At 33.5% G+C, this 12500-nt stretch overlaps 2 protein-coding genes and 1 long non-coding RNA gene across 3 annotated transcripts in view; 1 reads left to right on the top strand and 2 right to left on the bottom strand.

The window, feature by feature from the left end:
* Positions 1-12500, bottom strand: part of LOC122246354 (uncharacterized) — a 1434769-nt gene that overhangs the window by 426158 nt on the left and 996111 nt on the right. The window contains exon 38 of the mRNA XM_086535286.1: positions 121-252. Within this exon, the coding sequence (XP_086391412.1) occupies positions 121-252 (132 nt within the window). The remainder of the gene's footprint in view (positions 1-120; positions 253-12500) is intronic.
* The window catches only part of LOC122263496 (uncharacterized), a 1386165-nt gene that overhangs the window by 649217 nt on the left and 724448 nt on the right, over positions 1-12500 (top strand). The window lies entirely within an intron of this gene.
* LOC147466573 (uncharacterized) overlaps positions 1-12500 on the bottom strand; it is a 277312-nt gene that overhangs the window by 258230 nt on the left and 6582 nt on the right. The gene's annotated exons all lie outside the window — the stretch shown is intronic.

The following is a 12500-nucleotide window of genomic DNA, read 5'->3' as shown; positions in this document are numbered from 1 at the left end:
TATGCATTTCTGTGTGTTTGTGTTTGAATTTTGTTTGTGTGTATGTGTAGGTATGTTTCTTTAAGGGTATACACAAATATGCATGTGCTTGTATGTTTGTGTGCATCCTCTCATGCCTACCTTCAGGGACTCAATCTTCTCTTCCCGATTTCTTAACATTTGACTCAATTCCCTTCTTTCTTCGGCTGCCTCTTCCTCTCTTGTGCATTGAAACATTCTTCCTAGGTTCCTCACCTCTTCCAGGTGTTGCTCCTGCAATATAAAATCTTAATTAGTTCTAACATATTATACATATAAGATTCGAGATATACTTCATACACACATGTGTAGCCTAATGTACTGTGCAACTGATTCCACTGAATGCAAATCTATCAATCTCTTTTCATTGTTGTTGATGTTGCATCTACATCTTGCATCTCCCTTTGGCCAGGAGTGACTTCAATCCCTGTGTATTTGTACTTCCGCTTGACCTCCAAAGGAAACGTTACCTCGGCTTGCGTCAGCTGCTCCTCCATCTCCCTCACCTCCGCCCTCAGCTCCCGAATCTTCCTGGCTCCTTCTTCCAGACGATCCTGTGTGCAAAAGGCGCCAGGGACATGACATGCGGTCTCCTCCTGTCACCACTATGCCTGTTCTTCCTCCCATTCACTCTCTTTCTCTTTATCTTTCTCTCTCTCTGTATAAATGTATTTCTCCCTCTCCTTCAACCTTTCCCTCCTTTGTTCTAATTCCTTCTCTCGCACTTTATCTTTCTCCCAATCTTTCTTTCTTGAAGTTCTGTCTAAAGCATTAACATCATCCTCAGTGCAACTACATTTATGTTAAAAGCACTAATATCACCATTGAAGTTAATTCTCAGAATTATTATCACCCTCAGTGCAATGCATCATAAGTCATAAGAATTAATATCCTCCTCACTTTCGCATCCTCGCCCTCCGACCTGTTTGTCGCATTCCCAACGTCTGCTGTGTGTTGCTCCTGTAAAGTAAAGGACTGTCACGCCTTCTTAACGGGACGGGAGTGTATACTTAACCATGTAGAAAAACAATGTGTGAATACAATACTTCTTCATTGTTTCTCTCCTTATTTTAGTCTCTTTCTCTCTCCTCTTTTCTTTCTTCTTACTCTTACCTTTAGCTCTCTGATCTCCCTTTCCTTCAGACATAGGATATCCTTCAGTTCGCTGTTTTCCGTCTGCAGATTAGTCACCACAGTTTCCGTTCCTCTTACTCTTACCTTTAGCTCTCTGATCTCCCTTTCTCTGAGACATAGGATATCCTTCAGTTCGCTGTTTTCCGTCTGCAGATTAGTCACCTCAGTCTCCATCCTACTCCTCTCCCGTCCTTGCTCCTCCTGCATATCCTGTAGAAGACAACACTGTAGGGATGTCTCTGTCCTAAAGGGATTAGGGAGAAGAACCTAGCATCACAGGCAAAGCAAATGGAATTGCACGACCAAGCAGTAATCTCGCTTCGACAAATAAAATCGGTTTTAAAAAGGGGCTAATGTATTTCGGAAGCTCTTGCTCTTACCTTTAGCTCTCTGATCTCCCTTTCTCTGAGACATAGGATATCCTTCAGTTCGCTGTTTTCCGTCTGCAGATTAGTCACCTCAGTCTCCATCCTACTCCTCTCATGTCCTTGCTCCTCCTGTAAGAGAAGACAACACTGTAGGGATGTCTCTGTCCTAAAGGCTTGAGGAGAAGAGCAAGGCATCACAGGCAAAGCAAGTGGAATCGCACGACCAACCAGTAATCTCATTTCGACAAATAAAATCACTTTTAAAAAGGAGCTAATGCATTTTGGAAGCAAAGAAAATTGCTCATCATGTTGCATTTTCATTTACACAAATCCTGCAACCTTTTCTCTCTTCGTTTGGAATAGTTGAGGTTCACACCTACAAGGACTTATTCAGGAAGCTCCAGGTTCTCCAGACAAAAAGCTACTAATAACACAACGCTATCTCACACTAACTCTCCTCTTTCTTAAACATTATTCTATATCTGTCCCTTCCTCTCCTCCTTTCTCTCTGTTATTTCGTCCCTCTTCCTCGCTCTCTCCTGTGCATACTTTGAGTAATACAATCTCCTCTTCCTTCTTCCTCAGGTCTTCCTTCAGGTCTCTGGTCTCCTTCTGTAGATTCACTATCTCGGCACTTTTCGCACTGATCACTCGCTCTTTCTGCTCATGCTGCTTCTGGATGAGTAAAGAAAAAGTATCATAAGTGCTCAAAAAGACAAACAAAATTAACTTTCTCTCTAACATTACCTCTCTCTCTCCTGAACTCTGTCTTCTTGGTCATTATCGTACTGATTTCTCGCTCTTCCTGCTCATGCTGCTTCTGTATAAGGTAGGAATAGGTGCTCAAAAAGTCAAATGAAATTAACTTTCTCTTTCTCTCTCTGTCTCTCTCTCTATCTATTTATTTATTTGTTCATCATCTAACTAATCTCTCGTTCTTTCTGCTCATGTTATTTCTAGAGAAGGAAGTGGCAAGCATATCATTATTGCCTCACTTATGATAACAAGTCTTCTCCTTCCTGACATTGTTAATGGATGGAGGGAAAGCTGAGAACCACGAGATAAGGAGATTGGAGTCGTAAAAGAATCAAGCGGATCAAATACTTATAAAAGATTAGCCGTCACCAAAACCCTTACATTTTGCTTTGCATTTCATCCTAAATACTTCCCTAGTTCACCCCGTCTCCCCTTATCTATAAATGTCTGCCTGTCTGTCTGACTATCCTGCTTTCTGCACATGAAATTTCATAATGGATTTTAGAAAGGTTTTCGTTTGATTATAAATGGTTGCTATTTTTTCTGTCATTCCGCTGATCATTCTCCATCGTTTCATTATCCTTTTGATTTCTGTTTTATTTATACCTTTTCTCTATGAAAACTCACCTTCAGCACTTGGATTTCTCTTTGCAATCTGATCCTTTCCTTCTCGGTTGCAACCCACCCTTGCATCACGTGTGTCTGAAAGTAATCAATATTCAACAGATAAATGCATTAGCATGTTATGTCTCATTATATAATAAGAATCAAAATTTAGAATCCTTTGGTGATTTAGTTACAGTGCCACTCAGCAACCATGGCACTGCCCATGATGCACAACTTTGAAAACCAATGGTGACAGAGGAAGGACCAGAGTCTGACCAATACAATCTATTACCATGGACACGCTTTGGAAAAGTTCCATGCCACGGCTCTCTGTGGAGGAAGATCTCAGCATCAAGTCCTGCGGAGTCCTTCCTCTTTTATTCTTCTTGTACGTGGAAGCCCCAAAGTTCGTCAACGTGAATATAGCGAGGAGATGCCCTTCTGAAGCTGCTTTGTGGAGGGGCGTGTCGCCTTCACCATCTGCAGCATCCACGTCGGCCCCGCCCTCCCGAAGGACTTCCAGCACTGCCGTGTATCCATAACGAGCTGCCAAGTGCATTGCTGTTTGTCCTGAAGGTAAACTTGACTGTAGAACTTGTCAATGTTTGAATGTTGCTCTTCAGTGAAACACTTGTTTAATTTTCTTATTTTCATTTTTATTCAAATTTGTTCAGAAATAAGTGAGATGTGAATGTATAATGATAAAGATATGATATATATTTAAGAATATATTATATAAATCAAGATATATATGATGATGAAATATGACAATAATATTGATGACGATAATACACACACACACACACACACACACACACACACACACACACACACACACACACACACACATATATATATATATATATATATATATATATATATATATATATATATATATATATTCCTACATAACAAAATGTTGATAGAAGTAATTAGAAAAAGAATACAAATATGAATAACAAAAGAGAATGATAACCATTACAGTATAATAAAGTTAGTTATAAAACAATATAACATCTCTAAAAATAAAAATGAAATTAACCAATGATATTCTATAAATGAAAGTAAAAATAACAAGTGTTAATATAAACAATGGTATAAGTAATGAGTTAGAACAACTCATTAATGGGAACATAATGATAATGGATGATGAGCATGAAGATGAAAAGGAAAGAGAGAACTGAGAGGGATAATGAGAAGAGAAATAAATATGATGAAGTGTGGGAGAACAAGAATTGGACAGAAAATGAAGTGACAAAGAGTAGAAGAATTATAAAGAGAATATAAAGTGACAAAGAATAGTAGGAGAAGGAAAATTATACAGAAAATATAGTGACAAAGAGTAGGAGAAGAAGAATTATACAGAAAGTATGGAGTGACAAAGAATAGGAGAAGGAGAATTATACAGAAAGTATAGAGTGACAAAGAGTAGGAGAAGGAGAATTATACAGAAACTATAGAGTGACAAAGAATAGGAGAAGGAGAATTATACAGAAAGTATAGAGTGACAAAGAGTAGGAGAAGGAGAATTATACAGAAAGTTTAGAGTGACAAAGAGTTGCAGAAGGAGAGTTATGACTGGAATGGCTCTGAGACTTGCGAGGATAAAAATTAAAATGAAAACTGTCGTCATGATGTTAATGAGAATCAAAATGAGAAAGGAACTGAGGTTGGGAATGAAAATGCCAATGCTAATTTGAATGGCAACAACTGTTATAATCGTAATGATTATTATATTAATGATAATAATGCTAATGAAAATATTTATGATAAATACTAGCAAAAAGGAAAGCTTATGAATAAGCATGAAATGACTAGAGAATGAAATGAAAGGGATGGAAAATGATGAAGAAAATGAGTGGAAATGAAAATGGAAAAGTATTCATGAATGAGAATCATTATGATTTGAAGAATGATTATGATCATTATAATATTAATGCATAATCTGATGGCAATGATAGGAAGGAAAATAATAACCATAATTAAAATAAGGTTTTAATTATACTTCTATCATTGTTGTTGGAGTTACTATTATCAGTAACATACTATTTATAATGAAAGAAATTATGATATCAGTCATAAAAATAATTTAAAAATAATAATGGTCATTCTAACTGTTTTGATTTTGATATTGATAATAATAAGGATTATTGTTGTTATCTTTAATGTTTTTATATAATCATAATCAATGTTATTCTTAGTCATCATTATCATTATCATCATTATTATGGTTATTTTTATTAGTATTATCTTTATCTTTATAATAATCAAACAAAATAGGTAATATCTTTTTTCGTATGAACTTATATTATTGATATTTCATTTGGATATGTTATCTTTGTACTTAGCAAACCTAACTTAAGTTGCGAGAAGAGCTATTTTGTAAAACGAATGCCAAGTAGTGCATTCCTCTACAGCACCTGCATAACCATGTTTGTTGCAAGCAAGCTGTGAGCAGACTTGGGTGTTTGCAAGAAGGAAGAACAAGGAAGCCATCGTGTTATCCTCATTGTCATTACCATCATGATTTACCGACACTGGTACTATGAGTGATAAAGACATCACAACTACAACAAAAGCATGTAGGAGAACAAGAACAACAGGATCATCAGCAAAATTATCAATGATGACAAGAGGAAGGATAACCTATGATAATAATTTCAATAGAAATAGCAGTAATATGAATAATTAAAATAATGATAATTCTAACTATAACAATAATAATAATCATAGCAATGATATGTATAAAATCATATATAAGAAATATTGAAGTATAAATAAAAATGATATCAATAATGAAAAGAGTAAAAGAGGAAAAAAAAGATGAATGATGAAAATTGACAATTACAAAAATAAAATTCTTGAAATAATAATAATAAAAATATAGTTGTAATAAATGATAAGATATAGTAGTATAATGATAATGAATATTTTTATGATAATAATAATCATAACATTGCAATACATATGAAAAATGATAATGAATATGTAACATTTACAAATAACTCAAATAAACAACTAAAACATAAGGAATGGATAAATAGAAAAGAATAATGAATGATGAAGAAATAAGAAAAACTGATGATAGATGTATCCTTATTAGATCTGAATAATAATTGTTATAAATTTCCACAGAGACAAAGAAGAGAAAAGAAACAAAAACAAACTTCTTCTGGTGCCTTTAAGAAGTCACTCGCTTTCCAATCGCCTTACCATTCTTATCCTTGGCGTTCACTTTTCCGCCCTTCTCGAGGAGCGTCTCAGCAACAGCATGATGGCCGTTCAAGGAAGCAAAGTGTAAGGGAGTCAAACCTGAGGGAGGAAGATGCTTCTGTTAGACGTCTGTTTGTGAGTAATGAACGTGAGAAGGGAAGTGAGGATGACAATGAGAAGGTGAATGTGAGTGAGAATGAAAAGAAGAAGGTGGATGAGTGAGAATGACAGTAAGAAGGTGAATGCGTGAAAATGACAATGAGAAGGTGAATGTCAGTGAGAATAACAATCAGAAGGTGAATGTGAGTGAGAATGACAGTGAGAAGGTGAATGTGAGGGAGAATGAGACTAGTTTTAGGAATGAGATTAATAGAGATGATTAGGGTGATAAGGGTAAGGGCTAGGAATAGTATGGATATTTTAAATATTAATAAAATTGCAAATACTTAGAATGTTAATGAAAATAAGAATTATGAAAAGGTATAGAAACAAGAAGGAAAAGAAAAAAAAATATATGTATGATAATGAGAAAGAATATTATAATGAAAATGAATGTTTGATAATTATTTATCAGTAATATATATATTTTATATATATATATATATATATATATATATATATATATATATAATATATATAATATAGAGAATTATACAGAAATATAGAGTGACAAAGAGTAGGAGAATTATACATGTGGGGTTTTCTTGCCACATTCGTGCAGTAAATAAAGATGTTCTTTAGCCATTGAAACACGTGGTGTTGTTGAGCGTCTGCTAATTTATTCAGAAAATCATATTGATATAAAATGATTTACACTTCTGTTTCAATGCAGTTAAAATATATAGTCTTCATAATGGAAAAACATACACCTGATAAATGGTGTAACATAAACAAAACATGTCTTTCTTGTAGTAAATAAGCGTAAAATAAAAACATCAAATATTGGTGGAACATGGGAGACATTACGTATGTCAAAGAAAACGGACCCGCCGTTCGGGGGGACTTAACTAAACTTTTATATTTCTAAATTTATTAGTATCATTATTCATCATCACCATTATCATTATCATTGTTATCATATATATGTCATTACCATTATCATTAGTTCTATTATCATCATGAAAGTGTTATCATCAACATTATCAGTGATGATTACTTTATCATTAATATTGTTATCATTACCACCATTACATTATGAAACTTTTCATTATCATCACTATTGTTATTGCTTTTGTTGCCATTACTTTCTCCATTATCATCATTGTCTTTGTCATCACTGACAAAGACCTCGCAACAACACCACCAACAAAAGCATGTAGGAGAACAAGAACAGGATCACCATCAAAATAACAATAATGAGAAGAAGAAGGATGATAACAATTGATAATTTAGTAGAAATGGGAGTAACAATGATAGTTATAGTAATGAAATAATAATAAGAATATGAATAGGACCATTGATGATGATTATGATTGATGATGAGGATGATCATATTTCTTTTAGATAATCATGAAAATAATAATGATAATATCAATAATGATTAAGATTATCATACTTATTATTATCATAATTGTTATAACTAATCATTATAATCATTATAACATATATAGAAATATAGAAAAATCTGTTCATTTGTATTTTATAGACTAATCTATGAAAATATTTCATAGAATAATCTATGAAAATATTTCATAGAATAATCTATGAAAATATTTCATAGAATAATCTATGAAAATATTTTATAAAATAATCTATGAAAATATTTTATTGAAAAAATCATAGAATAAAGAAATAAATATCAATAAAATTAATGACAAATGATGATAAAGATTCCCTTATTAAATTATAATAGTATTTGTCAGAAATTTCCACAAAGGCAAAGATGAGAAAAGAAACAAAAGCTAAATTCTTCTGGTGCCTTTAAGAAGTCACTCGCTTTCCAATCGCCTTACTATCCTTAGTCTTGGCGTTCACTTCTCCGCCCTTCTCGAGGAGCGTCTCTACAATAGCATGATGGCCGTTGCAGGAAGCACAGTGTAAGGGAGTCCAAGCTGAGGGAGGAAGATGCTTGTGTTAGACGTCTGTTTGTGAGTAATGAGCGTGAGAAGGGAAGTGAGGATGACAATGCGAAGGTGAATGTGAGTGAGAATAAACATGAGAAGGTGAATGAGTGAGAATGATAATGAGAAGGTGAATGTGAGTGAGAATGACAGTGAGAAGGTGAATGTGAGTGAAGATGATAATAAGGTGAATGTGAGTGAGGATGATAATGAGAAAGTGAAAGTGAGTGTGAATGACAATTAAAAGGTGAATGTGAGTGAGAATGTCAGTGAGGTGAATGTGAGTGAGAGTGACAGTGAGAAGGTGAATGAGTGAGAATGACAATGCGATGGTGAATGTGAGTGAGGATGATAATAAGGTGAATGTGAGTGAGGATGATAATGAGAAAGTGAAAGTGAGTGTGAATGACAATTGAAAGGTGAATGTGAGTGAGAATGACAATGAGAAGGTGAATGTGAGTGAGAATGACAGTGAGAAGGTGAATGAGTGAGAATGACAATGATAAGGTGAATGAGTTAGAATGACAATGATGAGGTGAATTTGAGTGAAAATGACAGTGAGAAGGTGAATGTGAGTGAGAATGACAATGAGAAGATGAATATGAGTGAGAATGACAATAAGAAGGTGAATGCAACTGAGAGTAACATGAGAAGGTGAATATGAGTGAAAATAACAATGAGAAGGTAAATGTGAGTGAGAATGACAATGGGAAGATTCATGTGGATGAGAATGACAGTGATCAGGTGAATGTGAGTGAGAATGACAATGAGAATGTGGATGTGAGTGAGAATGACAATGAGAATGTGAATGTGAGTGAGAATGACAATAAGAAGGTGAAGGTGAATGAGAATGACAGTGAGAAGGTGAATATGAGTGAGAATGACAATGAAAAGATGAATGTGAGTGAGAATGACAATAAGAATGTGGGTGTGAGTGAGAATGACAATGAGAATGTGAATGTGAGCGAGAATGACAATAAGAAGGTTAATTTGAATGAGAAATCCAGTGAGAAGGTGAATATGAGTGAGAATGACAATGAGAAGGTGAATGTGAGTGAGGATGACAATGAGAAGATGAATGTGAGTGAGTGAGAATGACAATGAGTAGGTGAATGTGAGTGAGAATGACAATGAGAAGATGAATCTGAGTGAGAATGGCAATTTGAGTGAAAATGACAATGAGAAGGTCATTATCAGTGAGAATGACAGTGAAAAAGTGAATGTGAGTGAGAATGACAATGAGAAGGTGAATGTGAATGAGAATGACAATGAGAAGATGAATGTGAATGAGAACGACAATGATATGGTGAATGAGTGAGAATGACAACGAGAAGGTGAATGAGTGAGAATGACAATGAGAAGGTGAATGTTAGTGAGAATGACAATGAGAAGGGGAATGTGACAGAGAATGAAAATTATAGGGTGAATGTGAGTGAGAATGAGACTAATTTCAAGAATGTGATTAATAAAGATGATTAGGATCATAAGGATAAGAATAGGTAATACTATGAATATTATGAATATTAGTATTAAGGCAAATGATGAAATAATTTTAATGAAAATAAGAATTATGAAGAGGCATAGAAATGAGAAGGAAAAGAAAAAAATGTGTATGATAATGAGAAGGTAAATTATAACAGAAATGAATGTTCGAAAATTATTTATCAATAATATGATTTTGTTTTGTGTTATTGCTATAATAATCATTGCAATTGTTAAGCTATTATTGTATCTGTGAAGACTATTATAAAAATACAAAAAATAAAGATAGGCATGATAATAACAATGGAAAAAATAATAACAATAATAATGATAATAATAATAATAAAGACAATAATAACAATAATATGAATAATATTGATGATAACAATAATGATGGTAATCATAAAAATAACTTTAATGATAATAATGAAGGTAATAAAAATGATAACTTTAATGATGATTATAGTAGTAGTGATAATAGTAGTAGTAATGAAATTAATATTGGTAGTAATAACAATAATATTGATAATGAAAATAGTTTTTAAAAATAATAACAACAATAATGACAATTAATGAGAATAAAGAGAATAATTATCATCTATAGTAATTATAATTTATAATGTATTAATAATCATTCATAACACATATCTAAAATATTTCTAATAATTGTATTTATCATCAGTATCATAAAGTATTTTTACTACTATTACTATTATCACTATCATTATTTACCTTCCAATCACCATCATTATTATCATCATTATAATTATATCATTACTTTCATCATTAGTTCTATTATCATCATGAAAGTGTTATCACCAACATTATCAGTGATGATTACTTTATCATTAATATTGTTATCATTACCACCATCAACATTATGAAACTTTTCATCATCATCATTATTGTTGTTGCTTTTGTTGCCATTACTTTCTCCATTATCATCATTGTCTTTGTCATCACTGACAAAGACCTCGCAACAACACCACCAACAAAAGCATGTAGGAGAACAAGAACAGGATCACCATCAAAATAACAATAATAATAAGAAGGATGATAACAATTGATAATTTAATAGAAATAGGAGTAATAATAATAGTAATCCTATTGGAATAATAATGATAATATGAATAGCACCATTGATGATGAGGATGATCATATTTCTTTTAGATAATCATGAAAATAATAATGATAATATCAATAATAATTAAGATGATCATACTTATTATTATCATAATTATTATAACTAATCATTATAACATTTATAGTATAAAGAAATATAGAAAAATCTATTAATTTCTATTTTATAAAATAATCTATGAAAATATTTTATTGAAAAATTCATAGAATAAAGAAATAAATATCAATAAAATTAATGATAAAAGATGAAAAAGATTCCCTTATTAAATTATAACAATAATTGTTATCAATTCCATGAAGACAAAGAAGAGAAAAGAAACAAAAGCAAAATTCTTCTGGCGCCTTTAAGAAGTCACTCGCTTTCCAATCGCCTTACCATAACTATCCTTGGCGTTCACTTCTCCGCCCTTCTCGAGGAGCGTCTCTGCAACAGCATCGTGGCCGTTCAAGGAAGCAAAGTGTAAGGGAGTCCTACCTGAGGGAGGAAGATGCTTGTGTTAGACGTCTGTTTGTGAGTAATGAGCGTGAGAAGAGAAGTGAGGATGTCAATGCGAAGGTGAATGTGAGTGAGAATGACAATGAGAAGGTGAATATGAGTGAGAATGACGATGAGAAAGTAAATATGAGTGAGAATGACAATGAGAATGAAGTAAGGTGAATGTGAGTGAGAATGACAATGAGAATGTGAATGTGAGTGAGAATGACAATGAGAAGGTGAATGTGAGTGAGAATGACAATGAGAAGGTGAATATGAGTGAGAATGACAATGAGAAGGTGAATATGAGTCAGAATGACAATGAGAAGGTGAATGTGAGTGAGAATGACAACGAGAAGGTGAATGCGAATGAGAATGACAATGAGAAGGTGAATGTGAATGAGAATGACAATGAGAAGGTGAATGTGAATTAGAATGACAATGAGAAGGTGAATGTGAACGAGAATGACAATGAGAAGGTGAATGAGAATGACAATGAGAAGGTGAGTGTGAATGACAATGAGAAGGTGAATGTGAGTGAGAATGGAAATGAGAACGTGAATGTGAGTGAGAATGACACTGAGAAGGTGAATGTGAGTGAGTGACAATGAGAAAGTGAATGTGGGTGAGAATGACAATGAGAAGGTGAATGTGAGCGAGAATGACAATATGAAGGTGAATGTGATTGAGAATGACAATGAGAAGGTAAATGTGAGTGAGAATGAAAATGTGAATGTCAGTGAGAATGACAATGTGAATGTCAGTGAGAATGACAATGAGAAGGTAAATGATAGTTACAGTGACAATGAGAATGACAATGAGATGGTGATTGTTATTGAGAACGACAATGAGAAGGTGAATGTGAGTGAGAATGACAACGAGAAGGTGAATGCAAGTGAGAATGACAATGAGAAGGTGAATGTGAATGACAATGACAATGAGAAGGTGAATGTGAGTGAGAATGACAATGAGAAGGTGAATATGATTTAGAATAACAATGAGAAGGTAAATGAGTGAGAATGACAATGAGAGGGTGAATAAGTGAGAATGACAACGAGAAGGTGAATGCGAATGAGAATGACAATGAGAAGGTGAATGTGAATGAGAATGACAATGAGAAGGTGAATGTGAGTGAGAATAACAATGAGGTGAATTTGAATGAGAATGTCAATGAGAAGGTGAATGCGAGTGAGAATGACAATGAGAAGGTGAAGTAGAATGACAATGAGAAGGTGAATGTAAATGACA

The sequence above is a fragment of the Penaeus japonicus genome, unplaced genomic scaffold (assembly GCF_977035675.1).
Source record: "Penaeus japonicus unplaced genomic scaffold, GWHDUDI00000001_assembly GWHDUDI00000043, whole genome shotgun sequence".
NCBI lineage: Eukaryota > Metazoa > Arthropoda > Malacostraca > Decapoda > Penaeidae > Penaeus > Penaeus japonicus.
The sequence above is the reverse complement of the archived record's forward strand: the minus strand, read 5'-3'. Positions and strand labels throughout refer to the sequence as shown.